Below are 21,504 nucleotides of genomic sequence, written 5' to 3'. Positions count from 1 at the left end.
TTCCAGAATTGCCTCAGAGGGGTGCCTACCTAGTCTTGTTTTGATTGACCACCTTTATACACACAGCGTGGCTGGCCTCACCTTTCTGTTTACTGCTGTCTGGCAACAGCATATGAAGGCCTTCATTAAATAGGAGAGGTCGCATCACAATGAATGTGTTAACAGGAGAGATGTAATACCAGAGAGCATCTCTCTCTCTCTCTGTTTATCTGAGCATGTGCAGTTGTCTGCAGACGGGAGGCGTAGAACGAGGACAGATTGTCCACGAGTTAACAAATCTTGGATGGCATGCTGAAATGTTCTCTTTTAAATACACTTGGGTGGCGGTATCTGGGCAGCCCACCTAAGTCGAGTTTCTTTTGATTGCCGGGTGCTTCAGCCTATCGCTGTCAGCTCTCTGGGTTGCCCCTTGTCTGCTTAACATCGGGTCCACCCCGGCTCCAAAGCTGGATCATTTGGCTTCTACACCTGACCAGATGGAAGCAAGTGTAACAGGCGTAAAACAGTCCCTTTAGAGATCTATTGAAGATGCTCCAGACACTGTGTCTATGTTTGTCTACAGTCTGTGTGCGTAACATCCCGATTGCATCAGCTGTCTGATACTGTACAGAATTAGAGCCTCCCCGTGAAGATCTCACCCAGCTCTGGCTGCCAGTACAAAGGCAGTTGTGGCAAGAAAAAACATCCCCCTCATATGCGAGCCTCTGCCAGATAAGCAAGAGTTGATCTCTTTGCATGAAACCAAGCATTTTACTAATTTGAGTGGCTGCACTGGAACAGAGTTCAAAGCGAAGCTGTGATTTGCGGCTGCTTTCTCACGAGAGACGGGGCCAGTGCTGCTGGCAGTAAGACGAGCCACTGATTGCACTGCTTGTTTCGCCGTACACAGGCCTCTCAGATGGAGATGGAGAGTATTACTGGACAACAGCCCTCTGAAAGTACATAAAGATTACTGAGCTGAGCACATTAACACAGACGACACAAACAGCATTACTCACCTCCCAGGTAGCAGGATGACAGCGAGCGGGAGATCAGGACACTGAGAGCATAAACAGACTGCATTTGTTCAAGCTGTCTCCACATCTAAATTGGTATTATAAATTGCTGTGTGTTTATACAGAGTTGCCAACTCTTACACTTTCGGCGCAAGGCGCCAGCTTTCAGGCTCCGTCTCACGCTGCTCAAACAAATCACACTCGAGGATGCAACAGAGCCACTCCTTTGTGAAAAATATAGTTATGTACGCCAGTTTAGATAGGCTTTCCCTGCTCAGAGGGAAGAGTCTGAACGTTGGGCTTTCATCCACACAGCCGTGGTACAGAACTTGGTATTATTACGGAGCTGCATCATCATTAGCATGGTCCTGAGCGGATGTTTTGTTTGTTCTAGGCGTCTTTATTCTGAGTTTATCAAACACGTTTAGCCATTACACAGCAGCAGGAACGATATGTGCATCTTCAGAGTGAGAGAGGCACTGAGCACATAGCACTGATACTTCATTAATTATTCATAACTATTAATTATCCCTGACACAGCGACAGGATCGGTCAAGTTCTAACGGATCTAATTGACCTCGTGTACTCTCCACGCTACAGACTCCTGAGCTGCACACACTGATTTACATGTTTTGGCCGCAGTCAAATAATTTGTAACATAGAGTAGCTGTCCTCCAACTGAATCCTGAGCTCCATCAGAGCTGTGGGGACGTTTTTATCCCACTTTTGTAAATAAAGTCTGAGAAATCAAAACATTTTTCTGTCCCCAGAAGTTTGTAGTGCAGGGGGTTATTTTGCTTTTGATGCTTGGATGTCTCACAACATCGGTTTAGTGACATTATTGTGCACCTTATCACGTTCCCATATACTGTACATGCCGCAACAGAAACAGACACAGTAAAGACGAATCTGAGTGTCTTCCAAGCATGTTTTTTTCTAATTTCTAGTCAAAAATACCTCAGTTGATAAATATAAGCCACGATCACTTAGACAGTAGCCTTTCAGTGAGGTAATGGGACTTGTTTTTAGACAGTTTTCACTTGTTCCACTGACAGACTTATTTTACTGTTTAAAAGCAAGACACACCTTGTATTCATTATTTTATTTACGTTTTTTTTCAGTGTAATTTTTTTTCACCAGTGTATATAATTTGTTCCAGCAATAGTAATGTTACAACATTATCTAATCTGTGAACATTTCTGCTGGAGTCACTTATAGATGATCTTCACTTATGATGTTTGTTTACTGTAACAATGAAGACAACTACTCCCATGACCTCACACAACCTGACAACTCTACTTATATGTCTTTTGAGAAACCTCTTATGGCTGAAATTACATTCTGTGTGTAGCATTTCGACTGTAAAATGTCTTGTAACAGTCATTGCCATTTACAATTGAGGTGGATACATAATCCATTGAATGATTGCCTTTAAGCATGACAGCCTTATGGTAAAATCTTCCTACTGAACAGAGAGTATTTGGGAAAACTGTCAGTGATGAGGTGTTGAGAAATTTTCAGCTCTGTTGCATTGGGATGGAGGAAGCTAATTTAAGAGAGCTTCCTTCATTGGAGACTCTGATCTCTGTTCCCGAAGGTCAGCACTTGCTATTCTTCAAAAGAAAAGGGGAATTTCTACCTAATACAAAACAACCACTGAAGATTTACTTCACCACTGTGATTGAATCCAGCAATTTGTCAGAATTGCACGTGACCAGACCTCAGTAGAAGACTGCCGCTGATGCATATCGTACTTGTTTAAAGCAAAGTTATGTAGAAATTGGCATTTTGTTTGGTGCCCCCCACAGTTTTTGAGTGCATCACCACTGTCGTAAGTACAAATCCCAGGAAACAGAGTGGAAACAAGTGATAAGGGGGCGGTGTTGCTGTGACAGAGACACCACTCGCCCTGTTAGAAGACACTGAACCATCAAAATGATTTGTAAAAATGTTACATAATGTTGCTTTCAATTTGCTGGCAGTATGTAGCCACATTTGGGAACCCTGTTGTGGCCCTCAGAAGGCTTATCCTCAACACAGCAGAGGCGTCCAGTTAAAGCTCTGTAGATTCGAGCTTTGTGATTTCAGGAGTAACTCTAATTGACCACCTCTGACTGCCAAGCCAAAGCTTGGGGAGCTTGTTGGCGCCAGCGTAAGCGAGGCAGCTTGCACATCTGAGTGTTCCTGTGATGTAAATATGGCTGACCACTGAGGATGTTTTATCTTCTCTTTTTTTTTTTCTCCCCCAGAATGCGGGAGAGAGACCTACAGAGCATGTGCAGAAGGGCGCTGCTGCTGACCGTCTGTATGGTGTCTCTCTGGGGACAACTGACCAGCGCCTCGTCACACAGAAGCCACATAGGTAAAATGCTGCATGTTTCCTCATTGTTGTCTTTCCAGGGCATCTTGCCCAGAATGAGCAAAGCCTGCTGCTGCTGGCTGATCCGCAGCTCCACTGAAGAAGCTGAGGATTAAAGAAAAGTATTCACTCGCATTTTCCCCGTAATGGTCATTGCCCAGGAAACGTCTGCCTACGTAAAACTGTCTTTACTGTGTTTTTGTGGAAAATAATGGTTGACTTTTGACTTACAGGAGGAAAGACAGCAGCAGGATTTTATATGTTTGTGGTGACCAAAACAAGTATTTTAAGCCAGAACTTGATATTTTCCTGTCATTAACCAACTGGGTTTTGTGCCCTAAATCTAAGCACAGCTTTGTCACACCATAAAATTGAAAATTGAACCAAAAGAAACATAAAGTTGCAACATGAAGAAATACCGGTGGTTTATAGAAAAGTGCATTGCCAACATTTACTCTGGTGACTGGGTTGTAAATACAAGAAAGCCGCATTAAATCATTAAAAACAAGCCGGGGAAGATAAAAGCATTTTAATCTCCTAAAACAACTAATTATGTGTTTTTACAGCCATTTATTATATCATGAGCAACAAAACCCATCACAGAAAAAAACTAACAGGGTGCATCATCACAAATGATACAAGTCGCACAGCGCATCGGTACATTTTCACACATGGTGTGTAGGTTGATTCAGGTGCATTACAGCTGAGTTCTTTCACTGACTGCATTCTGGACAAATTGGTACAGCAGTCACAGTGTGCCATGACCGGTCTTTTACAGCCCCGGGTCGGCTGCATGCGCTGACCACAGTTCACCCCACTGACTTTTTAAAAAAGAAACTGATATAATTAGATGAGCTCTCTTTGTTACTCTGCTCGCCAGTACGGCAAAGATGTAGTATTAGGTTTTGTGCACATGGGAATTCAGCAGTTTAGCAGTCATGCAAGTGAAGCATGAGATGGAAAAAGTAATACCAGTACAGTTAGTGTGTGTGTGTGTGTGTGTGTGTGTGTGTGTGTGTATGTGTGTGGCAGGGGACAAGACCTTTCAAAGAGATTTCCGTTTCTGAAGAGATAGCCTGATCCCTGGGCGTATCGGTAGAAACTGTGACTACACATTGATATAATGAGCCGTATTCCACTGGGGGACAAACAGCACACAGTGGCTGGAGGGAAACGGCTCCACGTTGGCTGAAAACAACAACAATGACCAGCACAAGTCTTTGATAGGCCATCAAAATCCAGGGCCATGACAGGATGGACTGCACCGGGAGAGGATGCTCGTTATATGAAACAAGCATGTGCCTCGGTCCAACGTGTTTCACACCAAGTTAGAGGCAGTAGAGGGAAATGATGTGACTTCACGAGCTGCTGAATAATTTGACCAATTAATAGCGTCATCTCAGAATCACCTATGGAGAGACTGCAAGACATGGAAGGTGGTTGACTGTCTAAGAGTTAGGGTACACATGTTGTATATGTTAGTAATGTTGGTGTCCAGAGGGGGGCAGCACTGAATTTAAAGGTCCCATATTAGAATGGTCAATTTTCACGCCTGTCTCTTCCAGACCACTTCCTGAAATGCTCAGTCTGCTCTGATTGGTCAGCTCGCACATGCTTGAGCAGGCACTGCTCACCGTGTATGTGTGTGCTGATTTACAGTATGTAATTTGTCCCTTTACCAATGTGAACACACAACAGTCAGAACCCTGTTATGCCGCACAACTGCACAGTAGATTTGGGATGCAGTGTGTTTATCATGCAAAGTTTATTTATGGAAAGGCATTTAACAGCGACAGTCACCGTATTCCTCATTAATACAAACAGGAAACATGAAGTAAAACACATTATAAAGTAAATGGTCACCCGTATTCACATTGCTCTTCCTGCGTCAACATGACAGCGTCCCCCTGCACTCAGCGAGCTCTATAAAGAAATGGTTTTCTGAGTTTAGTGCTGAAGAATCTGGTCAGCACAGAGCGCCGACCTCAACCCCTCTCAACACCTTTTGAGATGAACTCGAGTGCTGACTGTGAGCCGGGCCTTATCGCCCAACATCAGTGACCAGCCACACTAATGCTGTCGTTGCTGAATGGGAGAAAATCCCTGCAGACGGGCTCCAAATCCTTCTCAAGAGGAGCGGAGGAGGCTTTAACAGCAGCATATGAATGGTTTGAGCTTCAGGCCCTCACACCTTATAATGTGTAATGATAAGCTGTCCACACACTTTTGGCCACTGTTGTTTGAGGTACCCAGAGAAGATGTTCTGTTAAAATATTTTTATGATTATTTTTTTTTTCCTTCTGATTATTGGAATCGGTTGTTTTTTTTCTTTGTTTCTTTTCTCAGCTGTCATTCACACTGGGGAAGCAGGGGGCAGACTGTCCCTATCACTTTTTAAAAGCATGACGAGTTTTAAATGTGCTTTAAAAAAATGGCTTAAAATAGCAATTCTGACGTGCCATTCTGCAGTTTCTTTTTTTTCCAGCAATCACATATTTTTAAAAAAATCCCTCAGAGATGATTTTTCTTCATGTGAGGCCTGATGCCCCCACCATTTTTCAACACAAAGTGACACCTCTGTTGTTGTTGATGAATAAATAGGTTTTAAAAAGTACAGCATGCCATCTGCAGAGCAACTCGTCGCCAAAGATTTACAATAAATGTAGTGGACTAAAAAGTGTGGTATGTATCTCCAAGAGGTAGTCGAGTGGAGGTGTAAGGTAGCAGAAAATAACCAACGTACACACATTCTTTTAGTGGAAGTACAGATTATTATTATTATTATTATTTTTTAAGACTGATAAAAGTGGAAGCACTCATTCATCTTTTTAAGGTAATACAGTACAGACTCTGAAATGTACTCAGAGTATCCCTCAGAAGGACATTTCTACCATCTGTAAGTAGTAAAGGTCGACTATGTAGAATTTGCTGTTCGGAAATGCCCCGGAAAGATACGGCGTCAAATCCAGAGCACGGCAGCAAACTGAGAAAATAAGAAAATCCAGGCAGCAGTATGGAGGGTCACTGCAGGTACGAGACGCTCACGTGGCTTTGCTCCCATTCCGGTCTACAACTCTGTCTGTTTCCGTCTTTTATTGCACCGATCAGCTGAAATCATCAAAGACACAACGTAGAAATAATCAATGATTCCCCTCAAAGGCTTTACAGCAAAAGTCACGAGCCTGTTTTGAAAATGTTAGGAGCAGCATAAGTGCAGATGTTTGTGTTAAAATGTGGCAAGTAAAAAGATGTCAGGAAAATAAAGTACAAATACCTCAAAATTGTGCTTAAGTAAAAGCTTTTTCCTCACTCAGCATCACTGATGAGAAACCACATGTCACCTTCCTGTGTGATCGTCGAATCAATACATTCAATATTTTCTGAATGTATTTGATGATTGTAGACTGACAGCGGAGTCGTAAATCCCCCTGCAAACATGTTGGATAAACCACTTAATCATGAGGCTTACATCTCTGTCTCTTTGGTTTTGCATTTGTCCTCCGCTCTTGTGGTCTGTGCACTTATTCCTGTGATTTATTACGAAAGAGAAAAGAGCGGAGGGAGAGAGAAAGGGGCCAGCGCAAGTAGCCCGGCCCTCGTCCTCCCCGGAGCTGCGCTGACACTTTGGTAATCACGCAGCCTGTCCCTGAGCTACGGAGGTCAAGTCAAGGTAGGCCCAATAAACAAACCTCCTTAGCCCCTCTGTTTATTGAGGTGGGGGCTTTCGCCAAAGCAATTGAACCTTTCACCGCCGCCTGACTGGAGCACGCTGAGCTCACAGCGCACACGCATCACCCCTGTAATAAGACCACTGCATCCCCCAGAGCGCCATCTGCATTCATTAGCTAGTCATGAAAGAGTGGAGAGGAGGAAGAGGAAGGGCGAGAGAGCACAGTGGTCTGGGGAGAGAGAGAGAGAGAGAGAGCGAGTGTTATAACAAGTACCTCACGGCTGTACAATTTGTTTTGGGGCTGTCGATAGTATTTAGACTGATGATGCGACCGGGTCAAATGGGCGGCCTCATTACTCAGCTCTTTAGATACTTGGATACTTTTTTTTCTTCTTCTTTTAAAGCAGTAACTCATTCTGCCTCATTTAAAAAACAGTAATCTAGCTCTCTGTGGTTTGTTGGTCAGTGTCCGCGAGGGGCAAACGCTGCGAATGTGGCGGAGAGGAAAGCAGGCGTGAAAAACACATTTCTCACCGAGGCTGTGTGATGCAACGTGGCCGCAGCTCCTTCTTCTAGAGATGAAAAAAAAAAAGAAAAAAAAAGAAAAGAAAAGGCTCTAAGCAGCGCCGTTTACAGGTCATCAACTCTGTTACATGTTTAAATACGAGGCATTAAGCCACATGGCTCGTGGATATCTCCGCAAATTGGAATGAGAATGACTTTGGGAGCTCAGGTTTACGCCGGGTTTAAATCAAGGTCCCGTTCTATATTCACACGCACACAAGGGGCCGAACTGCCTTATTAATAAGATGAAACTGTGCACTCTCATTTGAATTCAGTGGAATATTTCCATATTTGCTTATGGTGGAGACTTTCTAAAAACTGTGACGCACTCTAATGGCTCATTCTGAGGCTGATTTTAATGCTTCGGGGGATTTTTATGTTTTTTTTGGTATTCTATGCAAATTGGCCTTAACTTTCCCCCCCTCTTTGTTTTCAGCGTTTCGCATTAGGAACAAACTGATTCTCCCGAGCCCAAATTAATGACAGAATCCAACATAGACTTTTATTATTTCTTTGCCTCATGTCAACTTTTCCCCCCTTCCTCACTGTCCCCGTCAGCATATTTATTTATTTATTCATTTGAAAATAGAACATGTAGGTTGTGTCACGTGTATAGAATTTGTAACTCAAAATATGCTTAAGGGATGAATTAGGATTGTTTCCCTGCACTCGCCTGGAGGAGAAAAGGCCGTGCAGAGAGCTCCTCATGCTCGGTGGGTTTTGATGAGAACCAGGCAGCAGCAGAGTACTTTTTTTTTTCTAGATTATTTTAGAAATTCAAAATAATGTAATTTGAGACAGGCCGACTTTGAAAAGCTCTGGGGTTGATTTGGTTATTGTGCTTTGAACAATTAATTTCCTTTTTTTTTTTTTTGCTCAGAATGTCCCCGTAAATAAATATTAATCAGAAAATTGCTAAATAATTTTAAAAATGAAGTTATTATTTTACACTGCGCGTTAGTCTCCTCGTTTCTTTTCTCTTTGTTCACTGGCCTTAAAACAGACCTGACAAAAGGATGTAAAAGTTAACACGATAAGTCAAAAAATAAAATAAAAGCGAATACATCACATTTATGTCTAGTTATTTAAGTCTAGTTCAGTCAGTTCTCTGTCCGATCTGCGTTAACACCAGATTTATTGATCCCAAACACAAAGTGATAGATACAAATCATTTGGTTTGTTACACTGTTTCACACAGTCAGTGTTCCTGACATGGACTTATTTTCATTGTAACTAGCTGGATACTTTCAAACTATATCAATTAAACTAATATTATCTTACATTTTTTACTTTTTTCATTTGAAAAGTTGTGTTTTTGATCTGTAAAATATAGAAAAGTTCTGGCAAAATAAGGCAAAAAGATTTCAGAGAGGAAACATTCTGATCCCTGACGAGTGGACCCTGCTCTTCCTCTGTCGTCGTTTCTCATCAGAGGCTTCAGCACATGGGTTCCTCTAGTTTACTGGCCTGTAAGGACTCCTGTAATGCAGTATATGTACTGTGTCTCAATTTCTATTGTGGTGTGGTCGCATACATCAGCCTGCTGCTGCACGCTCCACGCAGCAGGTCAGCGTGGAACCCTTGCCCAGGGGCAGCATGACATTATATCAAGCGGCGGCGGAGCAGGTCACCCCCACCCTGGGGATGTGCGGGGATGCGGCTGCGCGGCATTCATCCTGACATTTGGAGAGCAGGTGGACGACACAATGGTGGACGGAGATAGCGACTAGAGGGAGATTGAGATGGAGATGCGGGGCTGTTTGAGATGCACTGTGGGGATGACAGGGGTCAGCTCGCCCCATCTCCTGGTGGCAGCCACCGAGATTAGAAAACCATCAAACGTCCTCTGCTATACGCATCTGAATGGCAGCTGTATAGATGAGCCATGAGTGGCTGCGTGTGGCCTTGGTTGTATCCTCTGTGTGTGTGGCTGTGTAGCCAGCGGAGGGGAGAAGTGGGGAGAGTGTATGTGCTGAGAGAATGTCAATAGTTTTATTCTCATGCTGAGCGGAAATCAGAGTTCACCGCGGAGCTTGTTCTTTTTTTTTTTTTTTTTTTTGAGTGTAATGTCGTGGTGATAAAAAGATTAGAAAAGTGTTTTTATATCTTTATATATCTCTGCTGCGAGTTTTAAAGGAAGTCCTTTTTTCATCATCATTGTTATCGATGTACTGTATATCAAGCAGATACGCTGTTGTTTCATAGTTGATACATACAGCCGATAATACAAAGCCAAATTGGTTTATCGGCATAACAAGGGCAGCATCCACACACTGCGACCTAGCTGGTGGCGGTTTGTACCATTAAAGTTGTTTTTGTGATCTGCTAGTAAACAGAGAGAAGGAGAAGAAGAAGGGAGAAGGAGTGGCAGCACCCTGTTGTCCGGCTCATGACTTGAAATGAAGCATGGACTGAAGAGCCAAACATGTCGTCACTGGTGTGGAGGTTCAGGAAAATCATCTCTGAGTACCAACAAATCTTATCAGAGCTTTAAAACATAAAGTCACTACATCAGGTATCTTAATTGTTAAATAACACAGTTGGCTATGGTAACATATAAAGCTAAAACTATGCGCCTGGAGGGCAAAATGAACAAAAGGATGGGGAAAGACCGGGCCAGACCTTCCCTCTATGAACTAAGAAAAAAATACGTAGACTAAACTAACAAACAAAGCTGTGAAAACATTACTCCCAGACCCCGCATTCTCAAAAGTAAAAAAACAAAACACCAACTGAGGATGACGACAGAAACAGCCCAAAACAGTCAGGACTGTGGAAGAATGAGCTCCTTCTCCTCCAGCCTGCCTCAAGTATGGTGCAAGGTCTAATCACCTGATTGGAAGCACCTGAGAGGGAAGAGTGTGGAGAAGAGGAAGAGAGGAAACACGGAGGGGAGGGGAGGGTGTAACAGTGATAACACTACAATCACCAAGTGAATTTGCGAGATTTGGGGGACACAGGAACACAAGCAGTGAGAGGATAAGATTGGTTTAAGACGATCCCAGAGGAGAGCTGAAGTTATGTGAAAGAGAGAGCAGAGGTAATCAGTACAATCAGTTCCCATGTGTTGTAAACATCAGAGTTTACAGGCCAATTTCATCATTATACTTTTTCCCCCATGTACATAAACTCAGATTATACTGTTCTAGAAGAGAGAGTCAGTGGAAAGTCATTTTTCTAGCTGGCCATGTCAGCTCAGATGGAGCCCATGTGACTGTACATGGACTGTAAAGTTTAACCGTAAGTGTGTGTAGCAAAGTCTTTACAGTTTCTTGTCCAATGACGAAATATTTGCCAGTGTTTCCTTTAATTTTGTCTTTGCTTGCCTTTTTCCACCAAAATAGCTTTGGGACTTCTTTCCCATTAAATTGAAATTGTACAAGCTGTACTAAAAGCTTTAACTACTTAAAATGATTAGTCAGTGATTTTGAGGTAATCGGTGTTCATTCATTATTGTACCTATTTAGTATCGATTCATTTGGAAATGTCAAAGTTATTCACCACATGGTTCTGTCATATCAATACATGAACACTGTATATTCAGCTGGGTTTATTTATTAAAAAAACAACAGTTCTTTAAGCTTAGTTAGTTAGTTTGCATTCAAGTGGCAGAACTATATGTTTGCCATTTATCCATAATTTTAAGTTACGTATTTCGACTTTGCGGACTCGCTAAACTCACAAACATTTTGAATACACGTTTATTTTCCTCCCACATAAAAATAAGCCCAAAAATGGAAATCACAGTTTAAGATCATTCGGATAACTGTGTGGCTTATGTATAATCTTTGGTTTGATACTGTCTGTGAATACGATGTTATAGAAATGATTGCCAAAATGCAACTTGTAGCTCAAATCTTGCTCGATCTCTGTATCTGTACTCTGCCTGTGGTAAGGTCGGGTCAGATCTGATCTGTGTATTCAAGCAAAAAGCTGACCGGGACAACAGCTCAGAGCAAAGTCTGTCTCTGTGTCTCATTGTGGCTGATAGGAGCCATACTGTGTCAGAATCAGATCCGCCGACAGTCTTCTATCGCTGTTCCCTCTCTAATTACAGCTCAAATGTAAACCCATTATCCCGCTCCACATTATGAGTTACCTCAAGCTACTCTGAAACTCACAGAAATTTAGATTTTTTGGGGATTTTGATAGGAATCGAAGGGAGAAGCCTGGTGATAACGATTTAAGCTGATGAATGCAATTAGTAGAGAAGTGCTAACAGCAGGGCTGTAATTGGGTCTTACAAACTAAAAGCCTGCCCTTACCCAGCAATTAGAGCAACCTCGTTTAAAGTTAGTCAATTGTACTGCTGTTAATGGTCCATGCTTGGTTAAAGCTTAACACGAGGAGGTACAGTCCCCTTTCAAATTGGCCACGGATGCATGCCTCGTCAGTCTTTCTGTGCTCCGTGCAGAAATTTTAATGCGCGGACGATTTTTTTTGGAGGTGATGGATTTGTTAGTGATGGTGATCCAATGCTTTACAGACTGTGTTATACGAGAGGCTGTTTGATGCATGCCGCTAATTCTCATTAACTCTGGAATTAGCGGCTTGTTACAATTTATGTGTCATAAAGAGGAGTAGTGCCATCGCTCAGCTTCCAAAAAGATACTGTCTCAAACACATCCTGCTGTTATTAAAGGGAGGAGGGGAAGCTGTAAACAAATAACTCAGATGAGTTTTTTTTATTTATTTTTTTTATGCTATGAATAATGAGCTCATATTGCTGTCAGTGGGATCAAGATCGCTAATCATTTGACGGACTTAAATGGTGTATAGACAGATTATTTAAATCAGTGAGCTCACAGTGAAATCGACATAAATATAGAAATCAATAGAGACCAGAGAAAAGGTCATTCTCTGACATTTTTCCAATTCATATGCACACAAAATATTCTCATCCTCATGACTGGTCAGCTTTGCACTCTCTTTACTCGACCATAAGTTGTATGTGTAACACAAAAATGCATTTTTAAAAGACCTATTGCTTAATTTGAATGCAATTTGATTGATCAAAAGAGTGATTTTGTCTAGTTTTATTGCTGTTTCCTTGAATGTGGACATACTGATGTTCACAACATACGACCTCTTAGAGGACTCGGAAGACTATTTCTGCATTCTTGTTGGCTGTTGTCAGACTTCATGAATATCACTCACATGTCAAATGCACTATACATCTCACTCAGATAATTTGTTGTGTAACAGTCCAGCTGCCAGGATTAAATGATGGCCGCCACATACTATATTGACATTTCTATACAGTAAAGTGTCATATCACATTCATACATTTGTGACCTGGCTTTCACATCAGGAAACCACTGGACGTTTGTATAAGAATGACACCTTTGGGTATTTTTAATGACCTCAGAACAGTTTCCAGACGTGTTTCTGGCAATGACGGTAGGTTGGGACATTTCCAGCTCTGTTTCTGGCAACGAAACAGGGTGTTTTTAATGAGACCTCAGGACATCTCCAGTCGTGTGTTTTAAGCCAAAAAAAAAAAGTGTTTTCCTAACACTTACTGTGCCTAAATCAGAGCATTAGCACAATGTTGTCACAACATAAAACAGAAAATTGAACCGAAGGAAACGTGGAGTTGCAAGAGGAAGAAATGCAAAAGTTCGATCATATCTGTGGTTTGCAGTGACACACATTACCAAAGATCATGCTTGTTATTTGGGTTGGTTTAAAATGGTGAAAGGAAACAGGTGATTAAAGAGAATTACAAATTAAATGACTGTATCAGATCAATAGCTATGCACCCTTCCCTCACTGTCCCCCTGCAAGCTAACATCTCACTATGATACAGTAGCTGCATTTTCTATCAGAGGTTGTCAAGTACTTAGCAGGAAAGGATAACTTGTTCATTCTGCCATTCTCATATGCAAGTTATACATACATGTAAGTCCTATATTACTGTATTACAGTAGAGAGGTCACTTTTTGTATGATCAAAGATAACCCTCTTAAAATTGCTATAGCATGATGTGTTGATACTTTCTATTTTGTTGCTTAACTATGGAGGATTTGTCAGCTGCCGTTTGTGAACACGCCATTCAAAGTTGGCCCCTCCTCTGGAGAGAGCAGCGAGCCAGAGAGCAAATAAAGAGAGGGAGTAATATTAGCGAGAAAAGTAGTGAATCAGATAAATGGAATATTATTTTAACAGCAGTTATGTTCACCACACAACCGTCCAACCTGTCGGTCATTTGCCTTTTTGCCCTGCTTGTATTGAGTGTGTGTAGCTCAGCCCCGCCCTCAGTCAAACAGACACACATGACTGCAGCTCTTGATACATCTGTGTGGGACTGGGAGCAGAGGAGAGACACGGACACCAGAAATGTAACCTGATTGCTGTGTTTTCATAGTCCCGTCCACACAAACTGACAATGTTATTGGCTGGTTCACTCCCAGAAACTTACGAACAGAGAGAAATACAAACAAAACTAAAAGATGTATAGGAGGACAGTCTTTGCAGATACAGACACTGCTGCATACCTCTAATAGATCGTGAATGATGATTGAGAGAGAAGGTTCACTGTAAAACAAGATAGAACATAGCAGGTGATTTAAACGTATGCCTAAAGACAAAAATGTGCACGGGAAATAACTTGCATATTGATAGACTGACAGGTTTGTACGATAATTCTCTTCGCCCTCCCAATTACTTTCAGGGAAGTAGTAGCACCGTGTGAACCAGCATGGAGTCGCAGATTACACTTTTCTGATGTCTGCATTCAAGAGAGTATATTGAGCTCACACATATTGGATGATCCTGTAAGTAGGCTGTAAGAATTGTACGTGTCAAGGCTTAAGTTGAGTTCTGTTACGCTAAGTGCTCCACAAAATGGTGTTTTCTCAAGCGCACTCTATAGAGTGTATCACAGCAGTTTTAATAGCATCGGAGAAGCCGGCAGGGACGTCGGAGACATGATGGAAACAGAGGCAGACAGGTGCAGCCATACTTAGAGAAGTCTGAGACGTGTTAGTGCAGAACCCTTTAGAATCAAAGACAGGCAAAGATCAAACAAGGGGCGCACTTACATCCAGCGGTGCAACCTGAACATATATTTTCATATGCACCGTCAACTTCACTACAATAGAGCATCCTAAACTAGTGCAGCAAAGTCCAACATACACCAGTCTCGTGTAAGGCAGAGTAAATGGGTCTGTACCGATGGTCAGATGAAGACTGGAAATCTGGAAGTTTGAGTTGTGTACAAATTCCATCCAAACCACCGTTATTGACTGACAGACCTGATCTGAGCTGCCCCTATCTTATCAAACATTTTTGATATTTATTAACAACCCGATGTCTCAGCGGTTCATGCGGTGCACTGGGATTACTGACTTCAAAGAGCAACGACTACCTGCTGAGTTTGTGGTGAGTTCAGGCCAGAGAATCATAAATAAAAAGGCAGAAAAAAAGCACAAGAAAAACGTCTTTTTGGTATGCTCTGAGTCACAAGTTACAAAAGGTGAAATGGACTGGTTGATTAATTATGAATCAACCCTTTGAACATGAAAAGATTTAAGTGTGAATAGCAGTATCCAAATCAGTGTCAAAGTTCACCGATTGGTAGTCGTGTCAGTTAATTTATAGAGCGCATTTCAGACTAAAACATATTGACAGCAACGCTGGATGTAAGTAAGAGACAAAGATACCGTGCAACCTGAAACGGACACAAAAGTAGTAATACTAAGACATATTCAGTTTGACTTGCACTCTCTGAGGATGTCATTATCGCTGAGGTCCATCATGATTGAACATCCCCTTACAATTCAAACAAAAAAAAATCCAGAACTTGCCAAAGATTGATCCCATTTTCAAGTTTTATTGAGTATCAAAGGACTCCAGTGATAGCAGTCTGTACATTGATTGATACACTGCAAACAGGACCTGCTGATAGCCAATTCAGCATACTTTTATATTTGTGAAAAAATGCCAAACTCTCTGGATTCATGCCAAGGTTATGTTTCCTGTTTGCGTCTCCTCAACGCGTTACCGGAACGGTTGGGAAAAACCAGCCGTCTGACGGGGGCAGATCTGAAAAACAATTCTGGGCAAGAGAACAATATAACAGCTTGCTTTCAGACATGTAACGTGTTCATTGTGATGAATTGAGATTCGTCCCTCGGCTTTTCCTTTTCCCTCCGAGAGCTGCTTGTTGTAGCTCTCTTGTCATTAAGACCGTTGAAGGCTTTCCAACAGCTCGTCTTCGGGCTCTAAATTGGCACATAGTATTAGTCAGAGATGTCTGTGAACATGTCGGGAAAGTTTAATGTCCCCTCTAAACGCTAATTCTCTGTACTTACTATTACAGATTTGTAGCTCCCCAATCGTAAATACAACACATTTGCCTTAACAACTGTCCCCTGAAACCTCTCCTCCATGCCGTTTGATAATATAAATTCTAACAGACATTTATGAGCGCTCATCTGTAGTCAGGCGATGTTGGGAGGGAAGTCGTCAGCCTTTCAGCCTTGGGTAGTTTCCTTTTTTATTTTAAAGTGATGCAGCGCTATGGCCTCATAGTTATTCACTAAAGGCTGAATACTGACTGAATAAAGTGAAATATAAGCTTCCAAAATGCACTCTATCAATTGCTTCCCTCCATCTTCTGGCTGCGCTCCATGACTTTTCGCCTTCTGGCTCACATCTCCCCAGGAATGAAGTGCAGCGCCGAGTGTCCACATCGGACCATAAAAACAGCAACCGAGGCTGAGCATCAACTTTATGTGAATGGACTGGAGCATAAAATGTAATGGGTGGAACCATTGGAGTTCTCCCGAAATGGCTTTTTTTAAAAAAAAAAAGGTTTGTCGACATATTTTTTAGCAAGATGGTCTATTAAAAAGAGGAACATTTATATTGAGCTGTCAGGGGGTGGACAGGTCAGATGCTCCTTTAATAGTGTCCTCAGGCGGCCTGCAATTCAACAGGGGATCAGTGCCGGTGGCTGCCTCAGCACTAACAAGATAATATTGTTTTCCAGGGTGAGGTTTGATTTGGAGAAACTGGCTAAACATACCTCTCATTTAGCAGCATTGTTAATGTAATTACATGACAGTCCGATTTAGAGGAGAATAATCTCTCAAGCTCAGCTTTGAGTAATTCGGAGCAAACCTTTTTTCAGACCGCGCTTGTTGCTCCACTTTCAACGCAGGTCCGTCGTCTCGTCCATCTAATGAAGACGGATCCGTCTGCGGCTCAGATCATTGCGGTTCCGTCTTTGTTGCAGAGATGTGCAGTTTAACCGGAGACCCCTCATCCCATTTTAGACGAACAATCCTCCATGTTTCATGACACTGTGCCTGTCACTCCGCTCTGAAAGGCATCAGCGGAATCTGCTGGAGATGAAAAACGTGGGAATCCGGTTGGAGAGCGGAGATGGCAGCCGTTTAGAGAAGACATGACATCTGCTTGACAGTTAACCAGCATGTGTGCATGTCAGATGAGAGACCAGAGACAGAGGGAGCGGATCTCCAGTCTCTCTTTTGTCTGCCTCTGTGGAGACCAAAGTAGTCATGGTGAAGCCAGACACAGAGCGCGCACTCTTAAAGAAAATACACTTCCAGGCATATTTTAATATTATGTCATCCGAGGCTACAGTAAACAATGCAGCTAAAATGTAAAACAAAGCAAAGTCAATCGTGATTTACTCAAAATAAATTAAATGAAGCGATCTTAGATCAGAGATTTTTAGAGATGCTCTGTGTTCCCGGTTACACAGTGAGCTGTAGCATTTACCATAGCAACCACATCTCTGTGGAAAGTTCTGTTCATATATGGCTAATTTGTATTCAGATTGATGTTTTTTTGTATTATCGACTGTGTAAAGCACTTGGTGAAGGTTGAGGAAAGATTGTGATCTTGGTTAAATATTGAAGCCTGTAACGTGGGATGGAACCCACTGAGTTTTTTTTTTTAGATATTCAAACAAAACCAGGATCTGTAACTCTAAAGCTTGAGGAGTTTTTGAGGTAAACACAGTTATTTTTCAGTTTTGCTGCCCATGTAAATTCTTTATGCCGGCCAACTGAAGTGAAAAGATCCGTTGAATACTGTTTTATTAAGCGTTATGAGTATTCGTCAGAAAAACAGGCATGTAGGTCTAGACTCTGCAAGCTCTTTAGGTTGGAACAGGTCAGTGGAGTGTCAGTATTTGACACCATCAATCATCTGTCATTCTCCAGGGGCTTACATATTGTTGCTTTGAGATACAGTACGAATGGTACATATATCTTGCCCAAGGACACTTCGACATGCAGAACAGGGGAATCGAACCAGCGACCTTCCAGTGTCAAGATGCTGGCTCTACTCCTGAGCCACAGCTGCCCGTATACTGAAGTGATACAGTCATTTGAACCAAAACTATGGTCTATTCAGAGATGTTGGAGATGTTTCGGAGATTGTATAATGATTAGGAGAGGGTTCACTTGTACAGAAGTGAAGTAAACTAAACTGATAACATTGCCAAAGATCCTTGATTGATTTAGTTGAGACGATGGGTAACTCTGGACGGGCTTGAGACCCCAGCTTTGTAACAAAGCAAATGTTTATCCTTTGCTGTCCTTTGTTGTTTATCGTTGAAGGTATTTTTTGTTGAACTTTTTGGTGAGTATTATTTGAACTTTAACCCTAACCTGCAAAAAGAAACCAAAGTGAAGCTATTGATTTAAAATACCCCTATCTCTTTAAAGGGGAATTTGAAAATGTTACTGTCAGTCGTCAGAGCATAAAAGTCTAAATCTAACGATAGCATAGCTGTCAGTGGTGAAATTTTCCTATTGTCAACAAACAACAAAAAATGTTGTTATCATTACTTATATTTTGCTTTTTCCCTCAACATGGGTTGCCTGGATATCCTCGGGGCACTCCAAACGAAAGAAATTAAAACAAAACCGGCACCCACTCATCAAAACATGGCTCCTTCACACTGCTGATGGCCAAAAACTCCACAGGCGTTTCAGCCCTTTTAAGAGGATGCAAGACTCAGACTCCAGTCTCCGGTGTCAAAATCCTTTATGTGCTTTATGTGCCCGGTGTTTCGACCAGACCTCCTCCCTTTTATGCTGGCTGACTTCCTGCATTGGAAAAGCATTTAGATATCCTCCAAAACATATTTGGCAAAGGCATTTTAGTATAAACAATATTTGCAGAGAGAAGGGTTGGCAATGAGCGCCATCGATTTCTGTCATAAATGTTTTCTCTCCGTCTTCAGCGACCTTCGACCAAAGTGTTTATTCTGAAAAGGCAGAAAAGTAGTGTGAGATGGAGTTTTATGCTGATAATGGTGAATGTAGGCTACAGTAGCCCCGTCTGTCCTCATGTAAGATTCAGATGATCACATTTGCCAAAAACTCCCTCGGACTGGTAAGAAAAATTCTCTTTTTTTTCCATACACAGTCAAATTGGTGAGAATTTTAATCGATTTTTGCCCCGTCTTCAGACCTGATTGCTGATAATATATTCCTAGTAGCACAGAATGACTAAAAGCCCTTCTTTGCTAGGTTGCATAAGAATGACGATATCAGATTTATTTTGATTATTTTTTTCCTCTTCACATTATTCATGAATCAGGAAAAAGTCAAGAGAAGTCAGTGTAGAGACTTTTTGCAGCTTCTGCTGGTAAAACCAAACAAGAAGTACAAAATAAATAAGACTTTCGACCAAAAGTTCAATGTAAACAACTTATGAGTCGAAGCAAGATACTTCTTCTGGTAGTGGTTCATAAAATCGAACTGCTTTAAGTTTTGCTTTAATCAGCAATGTTTAAAGAATGCCTCCAAATCTAAATGCAAAGTCACAATACATGTAGTTATATACAGCTTTCATGCAAGTGGATCATCAAGATTTCTTGCATCGCATTTTGTCTTCATGCAGTGTTAAGATGAGATGATGAAAAATGCACATACAGTGTTGTCATCTAAACGTGGCAGAAAATGATATGAGATGAAATGAGAAACAGGGCGTAATAGTCCTCTGATGGCGTGTCTGAACATCCCTTATTACATTTTCAGCGCTGTCTTGAGAATGAGTAACCGTGTCAGGACAACAGCTTCTCTGCAGAAAAGGCTTTGAGCCTTGTGTGTAAGTCTTTTCTCTGCCTCTCTGCCGCCGCTGTCCCTGGGTTTAATAACTTCAGTAGCCTTTTCACTTATAAGGCTGTATGATTCCTTGAGGGACTCCAATTGATCAGTCAGTGGTGGGCTCTAACATCTTGGCAGCCAGATGAATGGTACTGACATGGACTTCATCTAAACCACTAAAGCATACACTTGGGAAATGTGAGAGCCCACTCATCTGTTTCTGTGTCCTTTCTGTCTAAAGAATCGTCCTCTGTAAGTAAAAGATTAAAAAAAAAAAAAAAAAAAAAAAAGAATAATAACATAAGTCCTGATGCCTGGAAACCGACCTAAGAGAAGGAAGAACTGATGAGCAAGCAGAACTCACATTTTATGTTAGGAATGATCTCAAAAGCTTCTTGTTTGATGTTTGGATTATGATTGGATTGTATCTTGGTCTTGTTGCCCTAACAGGAATAAGTAATCTAACATGCTGTACAGCCATATTATGGTTTTCTGATCTTTTGCCACATCCCTGCAGTTTAGGAGAGTAAAATCTTATCTTGACCAATAACCATAACGGACATACAGAAGAACACGTGGGTTGAGAAATACTGAAATGCTCCTTTAAATTAAACTCCTGACGTCTCTCTCAGACGTGGGCCTGTGTCTCTGGTCCTGCTCTGCCATATTGTCAGCTCAGCAGGTTTACAGGTGGGTGGAAACGAGTCGGTCTTTTTCTGAATATGGTAATCCCATTAAACATTGGTCTTGCGAGATTCCACTTTCCTGTTTCTCACCAGGCAAGAGGAATGAATGTTTCATAAACTAATACCTCTGTGAATCCCTGGATCGCTGCCACATTAGGATTCTTTTAAAAAATGTGGCCATTTGAATCGCTTCACCTGGAACTTCTTTTAATCCCCACTCACATTTCCCTTTTTTAATGAGTGCTTTGGCTGCGTGAAGCCGGCAGCGACTACAGGATCCTCTTTACCTGGAAAATATGCCGCGGCTCGTTGTGTTCGGCGCGTGGAAGCTTTTTCGAGTCGACCAAAAATGGGTTATCGTTATCTGGAGCAAGCAGTGTGATTTGAATCATTACTAATTCATAAGGTGTCTCCATTGTATGGCCTACAAACTCTGTTTTTATGGCTGCTGCTGTTTCTGCGGTCTGGGCCTGTGGCCAGGACGTGACTCTGTTTTCAGTGTTTTGATCTGCCTCTGCAATTGCCGGCTGGAAAAGGCCGACTGGCAGCACGATGCATGGGTCGGGATTGAAACAGAAAAACACACGCTGTATGTTTTGCTCACTTTCTCCACGGTGAAAGCCTGCTGAAGCCGCCGCACTTGTTGCCTCATGCCTCAGTGGATAAAGAAGTTTGTTTCCTGTCAGGCCGATACATCTGTTCACGTCATCCAGCCGGTCAGAAGCAGCATTTGATCTGATGTTAATTCGAGTGAGCAATTTTGTGTGCTCGATTCGGCCTCCCATGATCTCTGCACTTCAGATGACCAGCTCCCTGACTGCCATGTGTTTTATAAGCCACTCGCTGTAAATCGCTGTGTACGACGTTTAATTACTAACATGTTTTTACTGTAATGTACTTCAGCAATTGTGTTTTTTTTTTTTCTTTCATGCAATCTCAGCTTGTTGAGTAGGCGTGAAGATGTGCACAGCCGACAGCAGTACAAATCCTGCTTGTGATTCTCTGCATACGGAACCCTCTGCGTTTCGGAACACAGTCATTAACAAAATAAATCATATTGCGCTTCATATTTTGCACTCATCAGTGTTTTATTCGCTTTGATGTCAGTAAATCAGCATCAGAGTGGTGCAGCTAACCA

At 41.9% G+C, this 21,504-nt stretch overlaps 1 protein-coding gene across 1 annotated transcript in view; it reads left to right on the top strand.

Moving 5' to 3' along the window:
- si:dkey-238f9.1 (chemokine-like protein TAFA-2) overlaps positions 1-21,504 on the top strand; it is a 100,592-nt gene that overhangs the window by 56,173 nt on the left and 22,915 nt on the right. Inside the window, exon 2 of the mRNA XM_037102609.1 lies at positions 3,245-3,357. Coding sequence (XP_036958504.1) covers positions 3,246-3,357 — 112 coding nt within the window. The 5' untranslated portion in view covers position 3,245. The remainder of the gene's footprint in view (positions 1-3,244; positions 3,358-21,504) is intronic.

This window comes from Acanthopagrus latus, chromosome 6 (genome assembly GCF_904848185.1).
Source record: "Acanthopagrus latus isolate v.2019 chromosome 6, fAcaLat1.1, whole genome shotgun sequence".
NCBI lineage: Eukaryota > Metazoa > Chordata > Actinopteri > Spariformes > Sparidae > Acanthopagrus > Acanthopagrus latus.
Note: the sequence above shows the minus strand (reverse complement) of the source record. Positions and strands in the feature narration are given on the sequence as shown.